Here is a 23,274-nt window from a genome sequence, read left to right as displayed (position 1 = left end):
ATATATATGCATGTCAGAATTTATACTCGCCCTACATCATAGAGTACATTTAAAATAGAGTAAACGCAGAGTACATTTTCCTTCATCTTCTTGAATCGTTGCTATGACGCACTTTAGAGTTTTCTCGTTAACAGTACGTTCAGAACTTTGTGACCGATTAAAAACAAAATATTTTCCATCCAAGACAAAACCTTTTCAAGAAGGTATTTAATAAAAATTCTCTAAAATGCGTATTTAGTCAAAATCTTAAAAATACGTATTTTGTCAAAATCATATAAAATATGTATTTAGTTAAAATCGTATAAAATACTATTTAATTAAAATTGTATAAAATATGTATTTAGTTAAAATCGTATAAAATACATATTTAGTTAAAATCGTATAAAATACGTATTTAATTAAAATCGTTTAAAATACTTATTTAGTTAAAATCGTAATAAATACGTATTTAGTTAAAATCGTATAAAATACATATTTAGTTAAAATCGTATAAAATACGTATTTAATTAAAATCGTTTAAAATACTTATTTAGTTAAAATCGTAATAAATACGTATTTAGTTAAAATCGTATAAAATATGTATTTAGTTAAAATCGTATAAAATATGTATTTAAGGTAGACTTAATCTCATCAAGAAAACCTCATCTGTCTGTGTAAACTAAAAACCGAACATTTCTCTGTTAATACCCATCTTATTAATCACTCATAATACCAATTTTATCACTCACTTTTAATACCGATTTTATCAATCACTGCTAATACCGATTTTATCACTCACTGTTAATACCGATTATATCAGTCACTATAAATACGGATTTTATCACTCACTGTTAATACCGATTTTATCAATCATTATAAATACCGATTTTATCAATCACTGTTAATACCGATTTTATCAATCACTGTAAATACCGATTTTATTAATCACTGTAAATACCGATTTTATCAATCACTGTAAATAACGATTTTATCAATCACCGTAAATACCGATTGTATCAATCACTCTAAATACCGATTTCATTTAGCTGAATATTTCATACATAATTTGTAGTTTATGTATAAAACTTGTATTTATAAGACAGTTATTCTTGTTGAACGACAAGATATCGACCTGTATAATTAAAATTTGGTTTGAATTTTCTCTTATTTCAGCCCTTACTACAACATCTACAACTACAACAACTCAAGAAATACCCACAACGCCACCGGGTATACTTCCGCTTCCGGAAGGTAATTGTCTCTTCTAATATTTTTTATACAATTCACAAGTGTATTGTATCTAATAACGAAAATGATTCATAATATTTATTTCCCGTGCTTAAATTAAATTCTGGAAACTAGTTTGTGTTTAATAATCATGATATTGAAATAATTTTCTCACCGACATACCATTTAGTTTCTGCATTCGACAATAGGATTCGATTTTTTCCAACCAGTACAAATTTGCTGAATTTGTAAAAACTCTTTCAGCATATAAAAGATGGACGATTAGTGACAATGGTTAGTTTTCCATACTGTTCTATGTAATGACTCTTCCTTTGGGTTATATATATATAAATATATATATATATATATATATATATATATATATATATATATATATATATATATATATATATATATATATATATATATATATATATATATCGGGGGTAGACTAGAACGCACATACTTACCCAAGACTTTAACTTGGAGTAACAGATATACATGCCTAGGTTTAAACTTGGTGGGACACATATCCTTAACTATGTTTTAACTTGGGGAACACATCTTCACGTAGGCTTTGACTTGAAGGAACACATGTCCTTTTCTTTCATTGGATTTGGATGAATAGAGCCTGTGTAATTGAACTGGCTTTAATTTAGAGGAACACAGACTATATCAATGTCAAGGTCTTGACTTGGAGGAACAGAGTCTATATCCATGTCAAGGTCTTGACTTGGAGGAACAGAGTCTATATCCATGTCAAGGTCTTGACTTGGATGAACATAGTCTATATCCATGTCATGGTATTGACTTGGAGGAACACAGTCTATATATATGTCAAAGTCTTGACTTGGAGGAAGAGAGTCTATATCCATGTCATGGTATTGACTTGGAGGAACACAGTCTATATATATGTCAAGGTCTTCACTTGGAGGAAGAGAGTCTATATCCATGTCAAGGTCTTGACTTGTAGGAACAGAGTCTATATATATGTCATGGTCTTCACTTGGATGAACATAGTCTATATCCATGTCATGGTATTGACTTGGAGGAACACAGTCTATATATATGTCAAAGTCTTGACTTGGAGGAAGAGAGTCTATATCCATGTCATGGTATTGACTTGGAGGAACACAGTCTATATATATGTCAAGGTCTTCACTTGGAGGAAGAGAGTCTATATCCATGTCAAGGTCTTGACTTGGATGAACATAGTCTATATCCATGTCATGGTCTTCACTTGGAGGAACATAGTCTATATCCATGTCAAGGTATTGACTTGGAGGAACACATTCTATATATATGTCAAGGTCTTCACTTGGAGGAAGAGAGCCTATATCCATGTCAAGGTCTTCACTTGGATGAACATAGTCTATATCCATGTCATGGTCTTGACTTGGAGGAACATAGTCTATATCCATGTCAAGGTATTGACTTGGAGGAACACAGTCTATATATATGTCAAAGTCTTGACTTGGAGGAAGAGAGTCTATATCCATGTCATGGTCTTGACTTGGAGGAAGAGAGTCTATATCCATGTCAAGGTCTTGACTTGGAGGAACATAGTCTATATCCATGTCATGGTCTTCACTTGGAGGAACAGAGTCTATATCCATGTCAAGGCCTTGACTTGGAGGAACATAGTCTATATCCATGTCATGGTCTTCACTTGGAGGAACATAGTCTATATCCATGTCAAGGTATTGACTTGGAAGAACACATTCTATATATATGTCAAAGTCTTGACTTGGAGGAAGAGAGTCTATATCCATGTCAAGGTCTTGACTTGGAGGAACATAGTCTATATCCATGTCATGGTCTTCACTTGGAGGAACAGAGTCTATATCCATGTCAAGGTCTTCACTTGGAGGAACAGAGTCTGTATCCATGTCAAGGCCATGACTTGGAGGAACATAGTCTATATCTGTGTCATGGTCTTGACTTGGAGGAGCATAGTCTATATCCATATCATGGTCTTCACTTGGAGGAACAGAGTCTATATCCATGTCAAGGCCATGACTTGGAGGAACAGAGTCTATATCCATGTCAAGGTCTTGACTTGGAGGAACATAGTCTATATCGTTTCAAGGCCTTGACTTGGAGGAACAGAGTCTATATCCATGTCATGGTCTTCACTTGGAGGAACATAGTCTATATCCATGTCATGGTCTTGGTTTGAAGGAACAGAGTCTATATCCATGTCAAGGTCCTGACTTGGATGAACACAGTCTTTATCTATGTCAAGGTCTTGACTTGGATGAACAGAGTCTATATCCATGTCAAGGTCTTGACTTGGAGGAGCACAGTCTATATCTATGTCAAGGTCTTGACTTGGAGGAGCACAGTCTGTATATGTGTCAAGGCCTTGACTTTGAGGAACAGAGTCTATATATGTGTCAAGGCCTTGACTTTGAGGAACAGAGTCTATATATGTGTCATATTCATGACTTGGAGGAGCATAGTCTACATCCATGTCAAGTTCTTGACTTGGGGTATCCTATATCATTGTCACTGCTTTGACTTGCAGGAAAAGATAACATTTTCTAGGCCTTAACTTTGAGTGACAAAGTATTTCAGCACCATATATATAGTTCATCCGATAGTTTATATTCCGAAATGCACTGCATAAGAACCTATGTACATGCAGAACTGCTTTAACCCACTGTCAAACGTTTTCAATTTTCCATCTCCGGACTGCTACCAAATTCAGAGATGAGATTTTGTAACCACTACATGCTGGGGCATGCATAGTAGACCGATCCGGCCGCCTAAATTTAATAAGAAACGATGAATGGAAATATGAGCCGCTGTGGCATATCTAGGTACTCGGTCTCGTGATTGAAAGGGTGCGGACCTTACCATCTGATTAGCCAGGGACAACTAACTTGGTGTGTCTAAGGCAACGTAGTTTACTCCAATTGCCTCGGCACTAATAACCCTGTTTGTGTTGCCGTGCCGTAAAACACCAAACCAATCCAGTGAGTTAACATAATTGACATTTTGAGAAGACCATTCGCAAAATAATAATAATAATAATAGTAATAATAATAATAATATTGTATAACGTCTAATCTTTAGAATCTCTGAGCGCTTATCAACATTAGACAACACCTAAAACATAAAAAACATATATAATGATATGATTACAAAAAAGGAATACCATGAAATTGGAAAACATAAAACATGCTGAAAATAGCTGAGATAGGAAACATTATTAGGTCTTTAAGTTTGCTCTTGCAGTCGAAATAGGTACGTTTTAAGAGCACTCTTGAATGAGATCACTATATTTTTGTATCTACGTTCAGTGGGCAATTCGTTCCTCGTTGCTTTGTCCTGGTATGCAAAAGAATGTTTTCCATATGACTTCGTTTTTACGGTGTAATAATGTGCATACAATTGTCAGAAGAGGAGCGTAAGTATCTTACTGGTGTGTACACATGGGTGAGGTCAGATAGATACGCTGGACTGGAGTCCGTCAGTGAAACGTAGCACAGAGCATCAATTTTGTGTTTGATTCTGGATCGAATGGATAGTCAGTGTAGGGTACAGATCAGCGGGGAGGAGTGCTCTGATCGTGGTACTCTAAATATGATCCAAGCAGCTGTGTTTTTAACTTTTTGAAGTTTCTGGAACATATATTGAGACGAACCAGACAAGATTGAGTTACAATAATACAGTCTTGAAAGGACTAATGAACACACAAGTGTTTTAGTGGCATCACCTAAAAGATATTTGCAAATTGCGCCGATGCGTCTCAGCTTAAGATATGCAGCCTTGCATATTTTCATGACATGTTTGTGCAACGTGAGAGTACTGTCCAGAGTAATATCTAGGTTTCCTACTGACTGTGTCAATTTAATGTTGGTGTTGCTGATATTTATTGTTTGAAGTAAAGGATTTGAATGAGAAAGTCTTTGTGTTGTGATCAGAATGGCTTCAGTTTTATCATCATTCATCTGAAGCTTGTTACATGTCATCCATGATTTCACATCAGAAATACCCCTCTCTACACCTTGGATGGTAGCATCAACTTCAGCTGGGTGGCCAGATTTGTATATTTGGGTGTCATTAGCTTAAAATTAATGAGACACTGGATGACGATCTATGACACTTGAGAACGGTTGAATGTATATAATGAAGAGAACAGGTCCAAGAACAGACCCCAGTGGAACACAACAACATAAATCAACTGGGCAAGAATGTATTCCATTTGCGGACACAATTTGTGTCCTGTTGACAAAGTAGGACTTGAACCACAGAAAGGCTGTATCATGAATGCCAAATACATTCTGGAGACGGTGAAGTAATATATCATAGTCTATTGTGTCAAATGCTGCAGACAAATCAAGAAGGGTGAGGACTATAATCTTTCCGCTATCCAAAGCATTGATAATGCCATTAACTACTTTTAGAAGAGTACTTTCAGTACTGTATTATGGGCGATATGCAGATTGTAAATGACCCTAAAGACTCTTTGAATTCAGATGAGATACAAATTGCGATAGAACAACTTTATCTAAGATTATTTTTATATGAATGGGAGTTTAGAAACTGGGCAGTAGTTCTTTAACTCGTTATCATTGAGTGTTGTCTTTAGCAGAGGCTTTAAAGTGGCAGTTTTGACAAATGATGGGAACTCCTCAGATGAGAGAGAGAGGTTTTAATAACATCAGTTAGTGAAGGCAATATTGGATCTAAGCACTCAAGCGACATTGATGTTGGAATTGGATCAAGTTCGCGTGACGTTGGTGCATTCTTCATTACGATTGTACGTACTAAATCCATGGAAAGAGGTTCAAATGCCGATAGTGGTTGCCACTGAAATTATGTATTGCAACTGTATGGTGACGACAAATCAATTGAAATTGTGTTGTCAGGCTTATCTCTAATGGTTTGATCTTTGTCACGAAGAAATTTGCCGACAGGTCCGAAAGGTCGACTGGAGAGAAGGTAGTTTGAAGTGGTGTACATTTGTACCTTGATATTAGCTTCTTAGTAATCTCGAAGAGCTGTTTTCATCTGGAATTTTCTGTGATCTTAGTACTGTAATGGGCAGATTTGACTGCATGGACTCTGTTTGTGACGTTATTCTTAGCGTCTTCATAGATTTGCTTATGAATAGTGAGACAGGTGGAAAGTCAAAGCCTCTCATCTTTACGGCTGTCTCTTTTAGCAGTGCTAAGCTGGTCCCAAACACTGCTATTCCACAGAGAACGCTTTTAATTTAATACTCTGTCTTTGGTTGCTGGGGCATGTTTGTCAAGCAATGAATGCAGGCAGTTTTCGAGTTGTTCTGCTGTAGGAGGTAAGCAAATTGTAAGGTTTGTTTGGGTGTCATGCATTAGTTATTTTTATCATACGGAGGTTTCTTTTAGTAGCAAATAAAGGAGGAGGGTTAGGGAATGATACGTCAGGATGGCATATAATGCAGAGGTGATCTGATGAAAGTTCATGGGATACCAGGGAGGACCTAGAATATTATCATCAGGCCTCTGAAGAATCCAGTCTAAAATGTGACCGTGTTTATGAGTGGGTTGGTTATCTGACTGTTCGAAGTTCAAAATATGACTGGAATCAGTAAGTTTGATGAGTATGGGTTTCCAGGACAGTCAAAGTGGAATTTGAAATCTCCCAGAATAATCAGGTTGCAACCTATTGAATTTCCATACTCCAGAAGATTCGGAAACTTCTCCAAAAGGAGAGATTCAGTCAGCTTGTATTTTTTCTCTACTAGGAGGAGGGCAGTAGAGGCAGAAAATGGACTGACTTTTGTTCCAGTGGGACTGTGGTTTGGACTAGTCCAAACGATGTGTGGTATAAATTGAAGGTTGTGGTGTGTGGTTAAGACGTTTGATCATGGAGGTTTTTTTTTTGGCGATGACAGCAATTCCACATTCGCGAGAGTGGCGAGAGAACGACTTGATGGAGTAACCGTAGGGTATTAGACCCGCGCACTTGGGCTCATCGCCTGATGTTTTTAGCCATGTTTATGTCAGGACAAAGACATCGATATTCTGATCGTTGATACAATTAACTATTCCTGTGCGCTTTTCCGGTGGTCCTACAGATTAGGCAGTGCATAATGCGATACGCAGTGTTATCTCTTGGATAGTTGATCAAAATGTGACGATTTAATAAGGATTTGAATTAGGTTATCTAAATTAACGGCCGAAGTTTTATATTGTTGAGCCGGAAAGGGAGATAACTGTAATTCTTCTTCTTGTTTTACGCCGTCCAGCTTTGAAACAATGTTTCTTTTTTCGCTTCCGTTTCCATTTTAAGCAATGATAAGTGTAGTCCCAGTTCGTTTAGTCTAGTGCACAATGTAGTGTGGGGAGCCAGTGAGTGGTCATTTAAATCAATTAATTAGGGCCCATCATAGCATAAACGGGTGGACTGGCGAGTATCACGTGATGGTGGTTTGTTCAATAACAAAGGACACGGTAGCAGTGGAGCAAGACAGATGAGAAAATGTCTAATTGTTCTCGTTTCCAAAACAAGGAGATGAAGAAACGTACGAATTGAACAGCCAATGCATGATGAACACAATAACGTCGACGAAGACAGACAACAATCACCTATGCCATGAGAAATGGCACACTAAAGAGGAACAGCAGCTTTAGGCCGGTTCAGCGATAGCGGCCATCTTGACTGACTGCAAGAACAATCAAATAGAAAAGAAAAGCGTCATTTTTATCCATAAAGAACTATACTAAGACTTGCTGTATAAAGTAATACATACGACAAGTAGTTTTTTTTCTAAAGAAAACAGTAGATCCATGCAGTGTATAACACTGGCTATGCCTAAGTAGAGTGATACAATGTCTCTATGGGAACAATATATATCACGCAATAGCTCCGTCTCTTTCATTCTATTTTAAACTTTATTTCCAGGAAGAATTTGTGATGTTCCTGCCGACATTGTATTCCTGATGGATGGATCTGACAGCATACACCCGAGTGACTGGAATCGACAGACGAACTTCGTGGCCAACCTGGTCAACAACCTGCAGATTGGTCCTACAACCATCCACGCTGGTGTTGTGGTGTACAGCTCCCAGATCGGCGAGACGATTGATCTAGCGCCATTCAAACCAAAACCGGTAAGATTACATTGACAGTCTTCCTTGCAGACAGCATATTTCGTCTTTCGAAACCCTATCTCAAGGTTTATCTCTCCTTCCAAACTCTATCTGTCTCCAATTATCTCCCCTTCTAGACGTTACTTTGTTCATAATAATCTCCCTTCCAAACGTCAATATGTCCATAATTATATCTCCTTTCTGGCTTATATATGTCCATAATAATTTCACCTTCTAGGCGTAGACCTGTATAAAGTTCTCCTTCCAGACGTTAATCTGTCCATAATTATCTCCCCTTTCAGACTATATCTATCCGTATTTATCTCCCCTTCCAAACGACTATCTGTCCATAATGTGTTGTGTGAAGTATAGCAAAATTACAATGGAATGTTTAAGTTCACTTTAAATATTGATATACGTAGTAATTGTATCTATTGCTTATTTTAAATTTGTTCTTCGTCACTTTTCAAATCATCTCTTTAAGATCTTTCAAACCGTCACCTTTCTTGCATACAATAAATGGTTTGTCGTTTTCAAGTTTCCTCGATGTAAAGGTCACATCGGTCATGTACGCGCATTTACTCATTCAAAATTAAATGTAAATTGTTCTTTTAAAATTTAATAATAATTTTCTTTAACCAAAGTATATTCGACCCTGATTATCGAAATGCTCTGCATCTTAACTGTAATCAAGAAACCTCCAGATGAATATTATCAATCTCTATGGTCTTTTACAATGGTGGCCGTGTACTTAACTTTGGTCAAGAAACGACATTCAATCTGGATTGTGCTGGATCACAACTTTAGGTTCATTTTGTCTTAAAATGTCTATGTACTTTAGCATTGATTTTGCCTTATGCACTTTTCGGGGGCGTGTATATAATGACCTTCCAAAGGAATGTCAATGCATAATAAGAATATTTGCCACTTAAAAAGTATGTAGAATCAAATTCTAAGATATGAACCCATTACTGAAATATACGGTGTTGAATGCCAACATGACCTGTGCAACTTGTACTACAGCTAGAGTGATGGCTTATCGATATTCTACAATATTAGAGTCCTTGGTGATGGCATTACTCGTCCAATCTATCAGTCTTTTGTGAATTCCTTTGCGAAAGTAAAACAGGTGAGTAAACGTGTACAATTTATCATAGTATAATAAAAGCACCTACAACATGCTTATCGAATTTCGTTGTGTTCCAAGAAAATCTAAAAATATTCGTTATGTTACCTGCAAAGGAAAAAGTCTGATTTTTCTGATCTATTGTACAGGTAATCATGGCTAGGGCGAAGAGCTTATCACAGCCTCGTTTTGGCACAGACACGGCCTTAGGCATCCAGAAAGTGAGAGAGATGATAAAGACCCAGGGTCGTCCTAACGCCCCGCGGGTTGCCGTGGTAATCACTGATGGCCGGTCTACCTACCCTGCCCAGACCATAAACCAGGCCAGTCTGGCCAAAGCTGACGGGATCGTGATGATAGCTGTTGGTGTAGGAGATCAAGTATTTATGGACGAGCTGAGTAACATCGCCACAAGCGAGAGGAAACTGTTCAACGTAACGGATTTCAGATCACTGCAGCTAATTGTCAGGTCACTAAGGGACCTCATCTGTCAAGGTAACGTGGTGGCAAAAATCCAATTATAAACTGCATGTCTTGTTGCTTTATTTCCGTGTTTAGCTGTCGGGCTGCACGTGGAAGGCAACATCAATTTTATATACCTAGAGGGAATATTGTTGAATCTTGTCAAGTACACGCATGTACTTAATGAGATTTTTTAAAATTGTCTACAGGTAAATATTTAATTCTTTCGTATCAATCTTTCCTTATCAGTCTTTTGGTGGCTGTTTGTCCTCGTGTATTACTCGCTGATTTATAAAGCCATCTTCTTCCTACCGCTAATTTTGTGACAACGATCATCCTTGAAAATAATTCGTATAGAGTAACTTAACTGAGAATCTTACGGCAGCAACTGACTGACGACTGTATTCCATACTTTTTCACAAAAATGCTTACAGTTATGGATAATTTAAACAACTACTCAAGACACAGTCTTTTCTAATAGTCATAGTCTGTTCATCAGTATCTGTTTGTCTGTCTCTGTCTCTCAAGCTACCTCTCTCTCTCTCTCTCTGTAATCAACATAACATGATATCCAATTCATGCAAGCAATATTATATAACCATAAATAACATTGTCTCACGGTCTGTCTGTCTCTCACTCTGTCTATCTGTCTGTCTCTCTTTCACCAACCAGCAGAACAAAATATCAAACCATGCAAACAATATGATCTAATTATAAACATCATGAAAATAGTCATCCTTGTGGTTACAATATAGTGTAGACAACCTTCCCATTATGACAAATAGTCATTCTAGTGGTTATACTATAGTTTGGACAACCTTCTCATCATGACAAACAGTCATCCTTGTGGTTACAATATAGCGTGGACAACCTTCTCATCATGACAAATATGCATTCTTGTGGTTACACTTTAGTTTGGACAACCTTCCCATCATGACAAATGGGCAGTCTAGTGGTTACAATATAGCGTGGACAACCTTTCCATCATGACAAACTGGCATCCTAGTGGTTACAATATAATATGGACAACCTTCCCATCATAACAAATAGGCAGTCTAGTAGTTACAATATAGCGTGGACAACCTTCCCATCATTACATAAAGGCATCCTTTTGGTTACACTATAGTTTGGACAACCTTCCCATCATGACAAATAGGGAGTCTAGTGGTTACAATATAGCGTGGACAACATTCCCATCATGTCAAATAGTCATCCTAGTGGTTAGAGTATAGTGTGGACAACCTTCCCCATCATGACAAAAACATAAATAAATTTGACTTCTGTCTGCTGGTTAGTCACTACAAGGAAAAGAACTTTTGCTACAGCTCAAAGAGGAGTCTCCGACTAACGTAGACTGATTCCAAAATTCCAGGCTGGATATACCCCTTATTCTAACATAAACATTATACTGACCTGATAAGTACACATCACATAGAATACTTTACGATGATGCCCTGTGACTGTGACAGGCATGTGCGTTAAACTAATTAGGAGAAACAGAATCACTGAAGTTAAAAGAACACGAGCATATGCGTCTTGATTGACTGATCACGAACCCAAACAATGATTTCATGTGCCACAGAGTCAAACTATTTCCTCACCCTAGATTTTGATTGGCTAGTAGTGACAACATATAAGAAAGTATCCATTAATTAAGTCTTACCTAGATTTTGATTGGCTAGTAGTGACATCATATATACAAAAGTATCGATTTCTTAAGTCTTACATAGATTTGGACTAGCTGAAAGTGACAACATATAAGAAAGTATCCATTAATTAAGTCTTACCTAGATTTTGATTGGCTAGTAGTGACATCATATACAAAAGTATCGATTACTTAAGTCTTACCTAGATTTTGATTGGCTAGTAGTGACATCATATACAAAAGTATCCATTACTTGAGTCTTACCTAGATTTTGACTAGCTAATAGTAACAATATATAAAAAAGTATCCATTACTTAAGTCTTACAGAGATTTCGATTACCTAGTAGTGACATCATATACAAAAGTATCGATTAGTTAAGCCTTATCCATAATTCACCTCTAAAGGTACAATTATTACAGTTTTATTACAATTATTAAATTATTAAAGTTGTCCAGTTATTAAAGATGTATTCCAGTTAGTATAGGTTTTATCATTGCAAAATATATAGCTTTATAATTGTATATTTGTTATGATACAATTGTGCAATCTTACTGGTTTATATATTGCAGTTTTATAGTTGTACAATTATCATAGTTTCAAAGTTATGAAAATATGATTGTTTTATTTTGTCATTCTAGTTATCAAGACAACAACGCCGCCGCCAACCACTACCACCACAACCATTCCACCGACAACACCTATGACAACACCAGTTACTGTTCCATTAACTCCATGTAAGTAACAATGATTCAGAACTTTGCATTTTCAGGATTCAAAACTACAAGCTGAATTAAATGCGGGTTTTTATTCTAGCTGTTCTTAAGTTTATTCTGGGTACCAAAGCACATACAACGCAAGTTAAATCCGTGCTTCTTTTGCATATTGAGAGACAGGTAGCTTTTGGTTCGGTTTGGTGTTTTACGGCACAACAACACCAGCTGGTTATTTACTGCTGAGGCAGGTGGAGTAAAATGCCTTGTCCAAGGACACACCATGGTAGGTGACCCAGGCTGGGGCTTAGAACCCGCACCGTCTCCGTCGTGATTTCGCAACGCTAATCACTGAGCCACTGTAGCTCCACTAGAGTTTGAACGAAAATGTCTAGACAGATTTTATCTTTATCTTTGCAGTCGTATGTACGAAAAGTGCCCCTCGATCCGAACGCGTAAATTTGTATCGGTTTTTCCTAAACATGAGTACTGGATAAAATACAAACAACATATCCACAAATAAACCGCACCTAACACAAAGGGAACTTAATTGATAGAACGCAATAGACCCGAATGACAAAGTTCACTCACGATTCTAAAACAGAATAAGGAAGAAAGGATACTCAACCAACAAGACATTATGCCTGAGGGGTATGAAGTACAAACCTGGATATTTATGGTATTTTAGCTAGTAAATTGCTAAAGCTCTAACCAGTTCGATATCATGGGATAGGACGGCAAGGTATCCACTAATAAAATTAAAAACAAAATCGTTCTTGTAGCGATACATTTTAGTCAATTAAAGTTTTTATCATCCGGTCCATCTGAATCCAGTTATTAGGCATCAACTTTCTACAAACAACCAATTCGCAATATGCTTGATATTGTCATAAAGTCTATCAATATTTGCTGTATTGGAAATAAATATTTATGTGATTTCATTATTAGTTTTTGCAAAAATTATTTGTAACTTTATCATATTAAACATTCGTGAGCCATATGTTTAAATAAATATATGGTCAATCGAATTTGAGCAATCTGAAACAATTGGTGGACCTGGTTCCCTTGATTTTGTCCAGTTTTCAACCGATTTGTGAATTATGTGAAGAAAATAAACTGTTGTGTAATTTTTCATTTTCAGGTCTTAATTCCAATGTTGCATCCTGGTAAATCAAACTGATCGGGGTTCATGGGAATGTCCCTTGTCAGGTCTTAATTCCAATGTTGCATCATGGTAAATCAAACTGATTGGGGTTCATGGGAATTCCCCTTGTCAGGTCTTAATTCCATTGTTGCATCATGGTAAATCAAAATGATTAGGGTTCATGGGAATTTCCCTTGTCAGGTCTTAATTCCAATGTTGCATCATGGTAAATCAAACTGATCGGGGTTCATGGGAATTTCCCTTATCAGCATTCCTTATAACCAATTACTTGATTTATAATATATTGTGTAACTCCCTAAATTCAGCGTTGAATAGGTTTGAATTAAAAATTAAAAACGCAACAAGCAACAAAAGATGTACTAGTCCTGAGAGTACGTAGCTGCAGAATCATCCTATTGAGTTTCATGTCAGTCCTTGAAAGGACTTTGTATGCTTCTATATCATGTCAGTCCTTGAAAGGACTTTGTAGGTTTCTATATCATTCAGTCCTTGAAAGGACTTTGTATGCTTCTATATCATGTCAGTCCTTGAAAGGACTTTGTATGCTTCTATATCATGTCAGTCCTTGAAAGGACTTTGTATGCTTCTATATCATGTCAGTCCTTGAAAGGACTTTGTAGGTTTCTATATCATTCAGTCCTTGAAAGGACTTTGTATGCTTCTATATCATGTCAGTCCTTGAAAGGACATTGTAGGTTTCTAGTTTAGGGATAAAATTAAAGTTGCTGGAGATAAACGCATTTAGTATGTCCAAATTCCTACGTTGATAAAAGGACAATTTGTGTAATTTATCAGCCGAGAAATTGTTATTTGCATTGGGAAACTCCAATGCAGCCAGAGTTTTCGAAGTTGTGTGTGGAGAGTCTGGGCACCGCTCTTTGGCCTGTCACTAATGTCGATGTCTACATTTACTTTTTGACGGTTGTTTGCGGCTCAGACGTCTTGGCTAAATGTGTCAGGTGGTGTACCTTGACACTGGTAAACCGTTATATCTCGGCGTCCCAAGGTGGCATTTGTCTTGTCGCATACTTGTTCAATTTGAATTGCCAATTACTACCACGTTTCTACAAAATGTCCGTTGTGCTCTCGTGTGGATCCACAATGTCGAGTTGTTTCGTGCTCGAAATCTAGTGGTTGGACGTGTTAGTCCAATGAAATGTTCTGTGTTAGTCGAATAAAGTGTTCGAATGCAATCTGCATAGGATCTTCACACGTTGGGAAGTTCGAAGTAATAGCTGTCGATGCTCTCAATTAAGTGAATTAGGGGAGGTAACAACGTCATGCTGATCATCTTTTATGTCTGTAAAAAACTGTGCTATGCAAAATGCAGGTGTGTCGTTATAGGAAATTAGTGAAAAGCTATTAGTGTCATTAGTGGGGTGGGGGATGTCTAATGCGTTTTTGTAAACGTCTTTGATTCTGTCTATAGCAGTCCTGTTGGGGTCTTCACTTGCAAAAATGTACATGTTGAATTGTGCTGATACTGTTTTCGGACCACTGTTGAGGTATTTTTGGGAACGCATCCGGCACTCCATATCTAAAAACGGCCATAAAATATTAATAATTTTACACAGAGCCTTAAATATCAAATGTTGACAGTGCTTCCTCGTACTTTCCGGAACAAACGTCGACAAAATGTTTGGTGCATTTCTCAGTTCCGATGATATGTTTGCATTGGACTTACTAAATCATAACGCGACGTTCTTTGTCTCTGTTGGAGACTTTCTGTCCTCAGTGTTCTTTGTCTCTGTTGGAGGCTTTCTGTCCTCAGTATTTAGTTAAAGGCCGATAGCCTGAATGAGATTCAAATAAAGTCTATCTATGCTGGCAAAGTTTGTTTTAGTTCTCTATGTTGTCAATTGTGGGTTTGTAAAATGTACAGTAGGTGAAGAAAATTCACAGTACCATGTTAGGAGTAATTAAGTAATTAGCTAATTAGGATCTGATTAGTCGTTTATTTATTTGTTTCAGTTGTAAATGTCAGGCCAAACATTTAAGAAGAGAACTGCGAAATTCAAATTGTGAAACAGAATTACATAATTCATGCATATATATATATATATATATATATATATATATATATATATATATATATATATATATATATATATATATATATATATATCTGTGTGTGTGTGTGTGTGTGTGTGGAACGGATGGATCAATTGATAGACAGTACAATAGATACACAGATAGATGGGTGGATGACTGGGTGGTTGGACAGACGGACAGACAGACAGACATAGAAAGATATATGCATTTTATAGTAATAGGTAATAGCTGTCAGTAAACAAAGATTAATGCGTTTTAAAGTAAGCTTAGATTGGAACAATATATAGACAATGGATAAATCAGTTCCCACTTTATTTTTCTGCATGTCAGTTTGACATCAATAATCAATATTGCACCAGGAGAAGGAGAAAAAACGTTGAATCTCGTTTCTGCTGTATATTTAGCAATATAGAAAAGTCACTAAAATATGTATTGCATTGTTTCAGGCATAGAAAGTCGCACTATGGCAGACGTGGTGTTTTTAGTTGACGGTTCTTCAAGACTGAATAAATATGATTGGGTTAAGCAGACACATTTCATGGCCAACTTTTTAGACGGAATTGAGATTGGTCCAGAATATGTCCACGTGGGCATGGTTGTGTACGGGACTGCAGTGGGAGATACAGTTGGCATCAAACCATTTAAGCCAAGATACAAACTCCAGGTGAGTACGGCGTAAAAGGATACAAAATACTAGTGGGTACTGTGTAAAACGATACAAACTGCAGGTGGATACTGTGTCGAAAGATACAAACTCCAGGTGAGTACGGCATAAAAGGATACAAAATGCAAGTGGGTACGGTGTAAAAAGATACAAGCTCCAGGTGGGTACTTCGTAGAAAGATACAAACTCCAGATGCGTACTGTGTAGAAAAATACAAACTCCAGGTGGGTACTGTGTAAAAGGATACAAATTCCAGGTGCGCACTGTGTATAAAGATACAAATTCCAGGTGCGCACTGTGTAGAAAGACACAAACTTCAGGTAGGTACTGTGTAGAAAGATACAACCTCCAGGTGGGTACTGTGTAAAAAGATACAAACTCCAGGTGGGTAATGTGTAGAAAGATACAAGTTCCAGGTGGGTACTGTGTAGAAAGATACAAATTCCAGGTGCACATTGTGTAGAAAGATACAAATTCCAGGTGGGTAATGTGTAGAAAGATACAAACTCCAGGTGGGTACTGTGCAGAAAGATACAAATTCCAGGTGCACACTGTGTAGAAAGATACAACTTCCAGGTAGGTACTGTGTAGAAGGATACAAACTCCAGGTGGATACTGTGTAGAAAGATACAAATTTCAGGTGCACACTGTGTAGAAAGATACAAACTCCAGGTGCGTACTGTGTAGAAAGATACAAACTCCAGGTGGGTACTATGTAGAAAGATACAAACTCCAGGTGGGTACTGTGTAGAAAGATACAAACTCCAGGTGGGTAATGTGTAGAGAGATACAAACTCCAGGTGGGTAATGTGTAGAGAGATACAAGCTCCAGGTGGGTAATGTGTAGAGAGAAGGCTTGAACGTTTTTGCGGTACGTAGAACATGATTATTATCCGTGATATGACTATATGGGAAAACCTACATGAACATTTATGTCCGGTCGTGATGTGGCTTTATGGAGAAACTTAAAGGTATTTCAAAATCATGTCTTGATATGGCTATAGGGGGATAACCTAAATATGAGTCTGTGTCTTCGTGTGATACGGCTATATGGGGGAAATCCTAAGTGTGAATCCAGTATGATCATAAATACAGACAAAAAACGAAAGCCCTTCTAGTTTACAGCACAACAAAAACGAGCAAGGCTAGATAGCGACAAACTCGAGGTCCCATTTGACAATGTGAGTCATAATATTACCTCTCAAGATAGAATTCTTGGTGTATTTGTAGATAACAATCTTACTTGGTCTATTCACATTAAACATGTTTCAAAAAAGGTTAATTCATATCTTTGGCAACTGAGGAAAATCAAAACATACATTCCTCTTCAGTATAGGGTCATCTTTTATAAAAGTTATATTCAGCCATATCTGGACTACTGTAATGTAATTGGGGTAATACATCTACTTCAATCAAAACAACACTTTTAAGACTCCAAAGGAGGGATTGCCATTTAATTCTATATAATAACCGGGATGCAATGAATACTATAAAGATTTTAACAATACATGAAATAATATTTCTTAGAAAGGCCAAATTAATAAATAAAGTATCCAGAAAGGTCATTCCTGCCTATCTAAGCAATAACTTTCACCAAAGAGATGCTGATGGCACTCCAAATTTAAGGTCCATAAGAAGAAAAAATTACATTATAACAAGGCCAAAGAAGGAGTTTTTTTGAAATAGTTTTCAATGTACTGGTCCACTGGTATGGAACAACATTCCCAGTGACATAAGGCTGGCTCCTATCATTTCTTCTGTCATAATCAATGTCTCAAATGGATGGCATCTTTAGACAACTGAACAGTTCTAGTACAATAAATACCGCCTGCTTTTCTATAATCTGAATCATTGTCACATTTGAATTTTTCAATGTAGGATGATATTTTACGTTTTATATATGTTTATGTGTTCACAGATGCCTGTGCATATATTCAAGGCTTGATACTTTGATTTTTTTAAATCACTTAATTATATATTGTCAAGCCAAATTTTTCACACCATGTTGTATATACTGTATATATTGTACATAACAGATAGAAGGCCTCAAGGTAAATCAGTTCTGTAACTGAGTTACCTTCTCTAAATAAAGTCTTTATTATTATTATTATTATTATTATCATTATTATTATTATTTCATCATGTTATACGGCTATATGGGAAAACATAACTGTGAATCTACATTCTGTTGTGATATGTCTAAATGGGAGAACTATAATTTAGTTCTGTGTCCTTTCTTGATGTAACTATATGGGAAAAACCTTAATGTAATTCTATGTCAGGTAGTGATTTTGCTATATGGGAAATCCTTAATGTAATTCTATGTCAGGTAGTAATATTGCTATATGGGAAATCCTTAATGTAATTCAATGTCAGGTAGTAATATTGCTATATGGAAAAACCTTAATGTAATTCTATGTCAGGTAGTGATATTGCTATTAGGAAAATCCTTAATGTAATTCTATGTCAGGTAGTAATATTGCTATATGGAAAAACCTTAATGTAATTCTATGTCAGGTAGTGATATTGCTATATGGGAAATCCTTAATGTAATTCTATGTCAGGTAGTAATATTGCTATATGGGAAAAACCTTAATGTAATTCTGTGTCAGGTAGTAATATTGCTATATGGAAAAACCTTAATGTAATTCTATGTCAGGTAGTGATATTGCTATATGGGAAATCCTTAATGTAATTCTATGTCAGGTAGTAATATTGCTATATGGGAAAAACCTTAATGTAATTCTGTGTCAGGTAGTAATATTGCTATATGGGAAATCCTTAATGTAATTCTATGTCAGGTAGTAATATTGCTATATGGGAAATCCTTAATGTAATTCTATGTCAGGTAGTGATATTGCTATATGGGAAATCCTTAATGTAATTCTATGTCAGGTAGTGATATTGCTATATGGGAAATCCTTAATGTAATTCTATGTCAGGTAGTAATATTGCTATATGGGAAATCCTTAACGTAATTCTATGTCAGGTAGTAATATTGCTATATGGGAAATCCTTAATGTAATTCTATGTCAGGTAGTAATATTGCTATATGGGAAATCCTTAATGTAATTCTATGTCAGGTAGTGATATTGCTATATGGGAAATCCTTAATGTAATTCTATGTCAGGTAGTGATATTGCTATATGGGAAATCCTTAATGTAATTCTATGTCAGGTAGTGATATTGCTATATGGGAAATCCTTAATGTAATTCTATGTCAGGTAGTAATATTGCTATATGGGAAATCCTTAACGTAATTCTATGTCAGGTAGTAATATTGCTATATGGGAAATCCTTAATGTAATTCTATGTCAGGTAGTAATATTGCTATATGGGAAATCCTTAACGTAATTCTATGTCAGGTAGTAATATTGCTATATGGGAAATCCTTAATGTAATTCTATGTCAGGTAGTAATATTGCTATATGGGAAATCCTTAATGTAATTCTATGTCAGGTAGTAATATTGCTATATGGGAAATCCTTAACGTAATTCTATGTCAGGTAGTAATATTGCTATATGGGAAATCCTTAATGTAATTCTATGTCAGGTAGTAATATTGCTATATGGGAAATCCTTAATGTAATTCTATGTCAGGTAGTGATATTGCTATATGGGAAATCCTTAATGTAATTCTATGTCAGGTAGTAATATTGATATATGGAAAAACCTTAACGTAATTCTATGTCAGGTAGTGATATTGCTATATGGGAAATCCTTAATGTAATTCTATGTCAGGTAGTGATATTGCTATATGGGAAATCCTTAATGTAATTCTATGTCAGGTAGTGATATTGCTATATGGGAAATCCTTAACGTAATTCTATGTCAGGTAGTAATATTGCTATATGGGAAATCCTTAATGTAATTCTATGTCAGGTAGTAATATTGCTATATGGGAAATCCTTAATGTAATTCTATGTCAGGTAGTGATATTGCTATATGGGAAATCCTTAATGTAATTCTATGTCAGGTAGTGATATTGCTATATGGGAAATCCTTAATGTAATTCTATGTCAGGTAGTGATATTGCTATATGGGAAATCCTTAATGTAATTCTATGTCAGGTAGTAATATTGCTATATGGGAAATCCTTAACGTAATTCTATGTCAGGTAGTAATATTGCTATATGGGAAATCCTTAATGTAATTCTATGTCAGGTAGTAATATTGCTATATGGGAAATCCTTAACGTAATTCTATGTCAGGTAGTCATATTGCTATATGGGAAATCCTTAATGTAATTCTATGTCAGGTAGTAATATTGCTATATGGGAAATCCTTAACGTAATTCTATGTCAGGTAGTAATATTGCTATATGGGAAATCCTTAACGTAATTCTATGTCAGGTAGTGATATTGCTATATGGGAAATCCTTAATGTAATTCTATGTCAGGTAGTAATATTGCTATATGGGAAATCCTTAATGTAATTCAATGTCAGGTAGTAATATTGCTATATGGGAAATCCTTAATGTAATTCTATGTCAGGTAGTGATATTGCTATATGGGAAAAACCTTAATGTAATTCTATGTCAGGTAGTAATATTGATATTTGGGAAATCCTTAATGTAATTCTATGTCAGGCAGTGATATTGCTATATGGGAAATCCTTAATGTAATTCTATGTCAGGTAGTAATATTGCTATATGGGAAATCCTGAATGTAATTCTATGTCAGGTAGTGATATTGCTATATGGGAAATCCTTAATGTAATTCTATGTCAGGTAGTGATATTGCTATATGGGAAATCCTTAACGTAATTCTATGTCAGGTAGTGATATTGCTATTTGGGAAATCCTTAACGTAATTCTATGTCAGGTAGTGATATTGCTATTTGGGAAATCCTTAACGTAATTCTATGTCAGGTAGTAATATTGATATATGGAAAAACCTTAACGTAATTCTATGTCAGGTAGTGATATTGCTATATGGGAAATCCTTAATGTAATTCTATGTCAGGTAGTGATATTGCTATATGGGAAATCCTTAATGTAATTCTATGTCAGGTAGTGATATTGCTATATGGGAAATCCTTAATGTAATTCTATGTCAGGTAGTAATATTGCTATATGGGAAAAACCTTAATGTAATTCTGTATCAGGTAGTGATAATGGTATATGGAGAAACGTAAAGGAAATTCTATTTCCTGTCCAATGCTTTTGAACAGCTAAATCTTCTTTGGTCGAATGAGCTTTTCCGTGATTTCGATCAGTATTATAATCCCTTGAGTAAATGTAATTCATTCAATGACTTTGCATGTAATTCATTCAATGACTTTGCATGTAATTCATTTAATGACTTTGCGTGTAATTCATTCAATGACTTTGCGTGTAATTCATTCAATGACTTTGTATGTAATTCATTCAATGACTTTGCATGTAATGCATTCAGTGTCTTTGCATGCAATTCATTCAATGTCTTTGCATGTAATTCATTCAATGACTTTGCATGTAATTCATTGAATGACTTTGCATGTAATTCATTCAATGACTTTGCATGTAATTCATTGAATGACTTTGCATGTACTTCATTCAATGACTTTGCATGTAATTCATTAAATAACTTTGCATGTAATTCATTCAATGTCTTTGCATGTAATTCATTCAATGACTTTGCATGTAATTCATTTAATGACTTTGCATGTAATTCATTCAATGTATTTGCATGTAATTCATTCAATGACTTTGCATGTAATTCATTCACTGATTTTGCATGTAATTCATTCAGTGACTTTGCATGTGATTCATTCACTGACTTGGCATGTATTTCATTCAAAACCTTTGCATGTAATTCATTCAATGACTTTGCATGTAATTCATTCAATGACTTTGCTTGCAATTCATTCACTGATTTTGCATGTAATTCATTCTGTGGCTTTACATGTTATTCATTCAGTGGCTTTCTATGTAATTCATTCAATGACTACGTTTAATTAATTCAATGACTTGACATATAATTCATTAAACGGACTTTGCATGTAATTCATTCAATGTCTTTGCATGTAATTCATTAAATGACTTTACATGTAATTCATTCACTGATTTTGCATGTAATTCATTCTGTGGCTTTACATGTTATTCATTCAGTGGCTTTCTATGTAATTCATTCAATGACTACGTTTAATTAATTCAATGACTTGACATATAATTCATTAAACGGACTTTGCATGTAATTCATTAAATGACTTTGCATGTAATTCATTAAGTGGCTTTGCGTGAAACTCATTTAATGCTTTTTCTTGGGTTTATCATATCTATTTTGAAGTTTCCAAGGGACCGTGTTTTACATCATAATTGCTCTGTCTTGTTCCTGAAGTTTGATTATATTTATTACGTACTCCATTCACTCATCCAAACTTGCTCATTGTTATTTGCATCGATTCATGCTGGCACTCCTTGTTCCATACTGTTTCGTTCATCGTTTCTGATCTGTAAATTTTGTATATATGTAACAGTTCTTCCTAGATCTTTATCCTTCCATTAGTGTATTGACGAAAGTTTGTTGATCAGTGGAATTGCATGACTATAACTGAAAAACATGTACACAAAACGATGATATGTTAGTTGCCAAACAGTGTGTACATAGAGACGTATGTATTTGTTCCAGGAACATTCCCACGGTCTCCTTCATCCACAAGGAGAAAGCAATGCAGCTGTGGGGATCAAAAAAGCACGAGAAATATTCCAAACCCAGGGGCGTATTGGTTCTCCACAGTTCATTGTCCACATGACAGACGGCCCCACCTCAAGTCTAACGGAAAGCGTGTTCCAAGCAAACGAAGCGCGTGTGGAGGGAATAACTATAATTTCAGTGGGAGTTGGCAATGTACCCGCTACCGAACAACAGGCTATTGCTAGTTCTGCCAGCACTATTTTGAACACTCAGAGTTTTGATACTCTACCATACGCTCTTGAGGGACTGAGGGGGATGATGTGCAGTTGTAAGTACATGATTTTTGATGGACTGAGGGGAATGATATGAGTTTGTAAGTAAGGACTCTTGAGGGACTGAGGAGGATGATGTGCAATTGTAAGTACAGGACTCTTGATGGACTGAGGGGAATTATATGAGTTTGTAAGTAAGGACTATTGAGGGACTGAGGGGGATGATGTGCACTTGTAAATACGGGTTATTGATGGACAGGTGGGTGCTGTTC

General features: G+C 35.9%; 1 protein-coding gene across 1 annotated transcript in view; it reads left to right on the top strand.

Moving 5' to 3' along the window:
• The window catches only part of LOC149789649 (uncharacterized), a 66,048-nt gene that overhangs the window by 20,434 nt on the left and 22,340 nt on the right, over positions 1-23,274 (top strand). Inside the window, exons 8-13 of the mRNA XM_089971672.1 lie at positions 1,153-1,230; positions 8,101-8,309; positions 9,564-9,909; positions 12,161-12,256; positions 15,896-16,113; positions 22,725-23,058. Of these exons, the coding sequence (XP_089827798.1) occupies positions 1,153-1,230; positions 8,101-8,309; positions 9,564-9,909; positions 12,161-12,256; positions 15,896-16,113; positions 22,725-23,058 (1,281 nt within the window). The remainder of the gene's footprint in view (positions 1-1,152; positions 1,231-8,100; positions 8,310-9,563; positions 9,910-12,160; positions 12,257-15,895; positions 16,114-22,724; positions 23,059-23,274) is intronic.

This window comes from Sinohyriopsis cumingii, chromosome 10 (assembly GCF_028554795.1).
Source record: "Sinohyriopsis cumingii isolate HCF-2022 chromosome 10, ASM2855479v2, whole genome shotgun sequence".
NCBI classification, from domain to species: Eukaryota; Metazoa; Mollusca; class Bivalvia; order Unionida; family Unionidae; genus Sinohyriopsis; species Sinohyriopsis cumingii.
This window is presented reverse-complemented; position numbering and strand designations above follow the sequence as displayed.